Here is a 6,135-nt window from a genome sequence, read left to right as displayed (position 1 = left end):
TATCAACAACCTCTACATTATCTTCCACATCCTTACCATCATCAGCAAATTTGCAGCCTTCATCAACATCACCATCATCTTCACCACCATCATCTTTACCATCCTCAGCACCATCTTCATCAGTCCCACTATTGTCAACATCATCATCTTCTTCAACACTATCATTTACACCATCTTCACCAACATCACCATCACATGTATCATCAACACCACCATCCTCAGCCTCATCTTCATCAGTCCCACTGTCATCATCATCATCAACCCAACCACAACCGCCCTCATTATCAGCAACCTCAAACTCACAGCCTAACTCACCATCCCCACTAACTTCATCACCAACATTAACATCAGCATCAACAACATATTCAACACTAGCATCTACACCGTCATTATCATCGTCACCATCATCTTCAGCACCACTATCATTGCCATCATCATCAACCCTTCCAGCACAGCCCTCACTATCAACAACCTCTGCAGCATTTTCCTCATCCTTATCATCATCAGCTAACTCACAGGCTTCATCGCCAGAATTAAAATCATCATCAACCACATCTTTAATACAATCAACAAAACGATCCTCATCATCTTCACTATCCTCATCACTATTGTCATCATCTTTAACACTATCATCTACATCATCTTCATCACCAACATTGTCATCATCGTCATCAAAAACATCTTCAATACTATCATCCACAACATCCTCATCAGTCCCACTATCATCATTATCATCAACCTCACAAACACAGCCCTCAATATCAACAACCTCTACATTATCTTTCACATCCTTAACATCATCAGCAAACTCACAGCCTTCATCACCATCCCCACCAACATTAACATCATCAAGAACATCTTCAATACTATCATTCACTCCATCTACACCATCATCTGCACCATCTTCATCAGTCCCACCATCATCATCATCTACACCATCTTCACCAGTTCCACTATTGTCATCATCTTCACCATCATCATCTTCTTCAGCATTATCATCTACACCATCTTCATCATCTTTACAATTTTCATCATTAACATTACCATTATCTTCATCATCATCCACATCCTCAATACTATCATCTACACTATCTTCATTATCTTCATCAATCCCACTACCATCGTCAACCTCACCAGCACAGCCCTTACTATTAACAACCTCTACATTATCTTCCACATCATTACCATCATCAGTAAATTCACAGCCTTCATCACCATCCCCATCATCTTCATCACCAACATTAACATCAACATCTTCAATACTATCATTTACACCATCATCATTTTCACCATCTTTATCAGTCCCACTATTGCCAACATCATCATTTTCAACACTATCATCTACACCATCTTCACCAACATTACCGTCACCTTTATCATCAACACCACCATCTTCAATACTATCAACTACTCCATCTTCATCATCCTCAGCCTCATCTTCATCAGTCTCACTATCATCATCAACCCAACCAAAACATCCTTCAACATCAGCAACCTCTACATCATTGTCCTCATCCTTACCATCATCAGCAAATTCACAGCGCTCATCGTCATCCCCACCATCTTCACCACCAACATTAACATCATCATTATCAACAATAACATCTTCAATTCTATCAACAACAGAATCCTCATCCTCTTCACCATCCTCAACATCATATTCATCATTCTCACTATTTTCATCATCACCACCACCACCACAACCATTTTCATCATACTTCTCTTCTTCAAGTTCACCTCATCAATTCTCACCATCTTCACTACAAGCCTCATCATCTTCACCATCAACACCAGCAATAATTCCACCTACTCCATCATCATCAACACTGTCATCATCAGCAGCCTCATCATTTCCATCACCAACTTCAACTTCATCATTCTCAACAACCTCATTATCAGGTGACTATTTTATTTAAAAATAATTATGAACTAACTTATAATTATTTATTTATTTATTTATTTATTTATTTAGTGATTTAGCAGACGCTTTTATCCAAAGCGACTTACAAATGAGGACAACAGAAGCCATCAATTGTAGTGTTAAAACAACTAAAAACAGATCCAAAACTAAAAGCTAAAACTTTATAAATACTACTTATACACATTTTAAAAATAAAGAAATTAAATAAAAATTACAAATGCATACAACAAAATTTCAAAACTTAACATTTAAATGAAAAACAAAAATAAAGCTAAAAACAATTCAAAATATTAAAGAACAAAAGGTATAAGAGTATAATAATGATTCTAACATAACACTAAGCCAAACACCAAAAAAAAAAAACTACATATATGTGTATGTACAACCACACACACATACCTATATATATATATATATATATATATATATATACTGTATATATATACATACACATATATAAAAATATATATATATATATATATATATATATATATATATACACACACACACACACACACACACACACAGTGCCTTGCGTATATACTGTATATATATGCATACACATTTATAAAAATCAATATATATATATATATATTATTTCATGTCCATGTAGTTTGTAAAAAATATTAAAATAACTCAAATTAAATAAAACTAAAACTTAATAAAAGACCTATACAGACCTAGTAAATTCAGACATAATTTAACTAAAATAAAATAAATAACAAATACAAATAATATAAATCAAACAACAGTAGTTTATCAGTAATCCTAAAAAATAACACTGCCAAACTTACATGCTAAAAAAAAAAAACTTACTTACACATAGTAAGAAATGGTTATAAATACTGAAACAGAAGTGAAACAAGTAGTAGGAAAAAGGAGAAATAAAAAGCGATACTTATCTGATAATTATGAACCAAACTGACTCACTAAAAACAGTCTGCTATCACAACATTTTTATGTGAGATCAAATATTATATATTAAGAGTCAGGAAAACACTGAAACTCAGTGATTGTTGTGCTTTTAAAAACAGCCCGGCATCTCAACTTTTCAAAGTCACTAAAGGTAATCTTCCCAACAAATAGTAGTGCTATATGGGAAGAACCATGATAAGGGTTGACAAAATGTACAAAGTCATTGTGCATCCATGAAGAAGTAATTACAAAATTAGTTTATGATAAATCTTTATGATAAATCATCTGCCAATTATTTACCATCATCTACTCTAACAACATCAACAGCCTTTCCACTATTTCCAACATCTCAGCGATCTTCAACACCAACCCCACCATCATCGCAGACACCATCCTCACCAACTTCATCACCATCACCATCATCATCCTCGCTTTCAGCAACACCAATACTAATGTCATCACTGACCCCAGCACCATCTTCATTACCAAATTCACCATCCCCAACATTGTCTTCATCAATAACCTCACCGCCATTATTACCACCAGCAGCAACACCATCATCCTCTTTTTCTCCACCAATCTCGTTGACTTCAATGACTACATCACCATCTACATCATCCTCACCATCATTACCAACCATCCCATTATTTCAATCATCCTCACTGTCATCATCACCAAACTCTCCATCATTCTCAGAATCATCTTCACCACCATCGTCATCATCATTCTTGCCATCATCCCCAAACTCTCCATCATTTAGACCATTCTCACCATCAACACCCTTTATGGGTAAGAAGAAAGTGACCACAGGCCTGCGTGTGCATGTGCGCTCCAAGGATAATATGCAAGCAACACTGAAGGCTGTGCAGGATGTAAGTCACTCCTAAAATTACTTTCAATAGTAAACAAATGTGCTTTTCTGCTAACAAAAACTGCTCCTCAATGAAAATTTTACAGAAAATACGGTTAATACAGTTTGTTCAGCATTAAAACATTAAACTCATATATTGATAGTTGACTAGCATTAATAAATTAACAACACTGGTAACAGCACACTTACATTAGAGAGTATTGTAAGTAATATTGTTCTTCTCTGGGTTTAGTTTGTTCTTCACATGGAAGCCGTCATGAGGAGACAGCAGGCTGAAGACTGCAGGCTACGAGTGTTACACAGCACAGCTATGAAAAAATAAACGTGAAATGAACACCTCACTGAACATGACATCCATGGCACAATAGCTGCTCTATGTAAATATAATTTTTCTGAATATTCTGTGTTTTACAGAAACCTCATTTCCTGAGTATGTTACTAAATGGAAATGTGCTTTTTCACTAGGTGGCACTACAACATAAAACATGAGTAAATAGCACATCACTGGAACAGATGTAGGCCTTTTGTACAAACATTTCATGGATAAAATCATATTAAAAATGTCAAAGAATGATAAAAACTGAGATCACTGAAGCTCTCATTAATATAAGCAAAAAATGTATAGCCCACACAAATATCGGTTTAATTATGCTGGTAAACCATATAAATTTTGTTGTTGTTTTGTTTTGTTTTTTCTTCATTTCCAACGTTTTTTTTTTTTTTTGGTCGAACAAATTTAGTTGTTTTCCAGTGCTTTTTTGAATGTGCTGAGTCTCAGATTTTGTGTGGATATTTTGCATTTACATTTTAGAAACACATTTGTTTTAATTTAGTTTGGAATTATGTACAAACATTTTTGTGGGTGCATTCTTTGTAGCAAAATAATTTTCCGGCATTCCACTCAAATTATTTTCTTTTGAGGAACATAACTTTCTACCTTGACGCCATGCGTCATAGCAGAAAATGTGTGTGAGGTTGCCAGTAAGAAGAAGCAATCTTAAAAAAAATTTTTTAAAGTGCAGTGTTTGTGAAAAATTACTAAATACTTTGGGTCAGCTACTAGAGGGAAAACATAGGGCATTTTAACATATTCCATAAAATATATAAATATATTGATTTTTACAGCATTGTTCCATAGAAGAGTTTTCCTGCACTCTTCATATATATATATATATATATATATGAATGTAACCAAACAGGAATCATAGGCTAATTATATCATAGATGTTGTTTCAAAAGGTAGGATAGATAGTATAATAATAAAATAACTGCCTGTTTCTCAAATATTCTTATTAGGAATCTTTATTTCCATAGTGTAAAATTATTTAACCCACAACAAAAAGGAAAGTTTTAAGCATAGGCTACTTTTATTGTCATAGGCCTTTTTGAATTCAAAGCTGAGTGTTGTAGTTTTTAAAAGTAGCAGCATATAACCTTTCAAAAACCAGAAAATAAAATTTCATAATAAAACAGATATTTTGGACTTACATTTAATTATCATTGGTTTAATAAAACTTTGTGAATGCTCTCTTATGTTTCATCATATAATGTTATAATTGTGATTCAAATTATTTTTATGGCAGTGTTCAGTGTTCTCTACTCATAATTGAGAGATTAAAAATGCTTCAGACAAACAGGAAGTACTGTTATTCATTTGCTAAATGTTAGATTCTTCACTGTAAACATATGAACCTGAATGACAAGATAAAATGTAAAATGATACACTTTCGAAACATGAGGTAGTAACAGGAAATTTAAGAATGCATACTTTGCCGATGGGTGTGTGTTTCACTAATGATCTGTTTAAAAAAGAAAATCACCCAAACCACCATATAAACACTCAGCTGGATTAAAATGAAAACGTTAAGCACTCATGCCTGGCTTTTCTTATTGTTCCTAGTCCAAACTGACAGGAATGAGGTTTCAGATCAATCTTATTTTATACATAAGTTTGAGTCACTGCACGTTAGGATGATATATAATGCTACAAAAGTTGATTAATAAAAGTACAACATTTTATACATCTATACTTGTTAATGAAATATGTAAAGTGTAGAAAGGACAAAAAAAATCTAAAATAAAGGAGAAAGAGATTTTTTTTTTTTTACTTTTATATTAACAAAACTATTGAAATGGGACAGAAATTTTTGCCAAAGCAGTGCAGTGGACTGGAAAAGTGTGATGCTTTTAGTTTGTATATTAAGCACATTTAAACCAAATATCATTTGGTAGTATATATTTTTTAAATAATTTTTTATTATAATCATATGTAAGTTTTCGGGTTGCAAAATAATATTAAAAATTAATTCATTTACAATAAAAAAAAATTCATTCATTTACAATAAAAAAGTGTAATTTCTAAATCTTATTGCAATAAGTTATATAAAAAGTTAATTAAGTTAATAAAAACTGTATATTAGTCAATCAA

General features: G+C 32.7%; 1 protein-coding gene across 1 annotated transcript in view; it reads right to left on the bottom strand.

Moving 5' to 3' along the window:
• Positions 1–3,476, bottom strand: part of LOC107572079 (uncharacterized protein DDB_G0290685) — a 9,514-nt gene extending 6,038 nt beyond the window's left edge. Inside the window, exons 1-3 of the mRNA XM_016258483.1 lie at positions 3,207–3,476; positions 1,753–1,903; positions 17–1,722 (exon numbers count right to left, since the gene is read on the bottom strand). Of these exons, the coding sequence (XP_016113969.1) occupies positions 17–1,722; positions 1,753–1,903; positions 3,207–3,476 (2,127 nt within the window). The remainder of the gene's footprint in view (positions 1–16; positions 1,723–1,752; positions 1,904–3,206) is intronic.
• Positions 3,477–6,135: the final 2,659 nt, after the last annotated feature.

This window comes from Sinocyclocheilus grahami, unplaced genomic scaffold (assembly GCF_001515645.1).
Source record: "Sinocyclocheilus grahami isolate Dianchi unplaced genomic scaffold, SAMN03320097.WGS_v1.1 scaffold1693.1, whole genome shotgun sequence".
In the NCBI taxonomy this organism is placed as follows: Eukaryota; Metazoa; Chordata; class Actinopteri; order Cypriniformes; family Cyprinidae; genus Sinocyclocheilus; species Sinocyclocheilus grahami.
The sequence above is the reverse complement of the archived record's forward strand: the minus strand, read 5'-3'. Positions and strand labels throughout refer to the sequence as shown.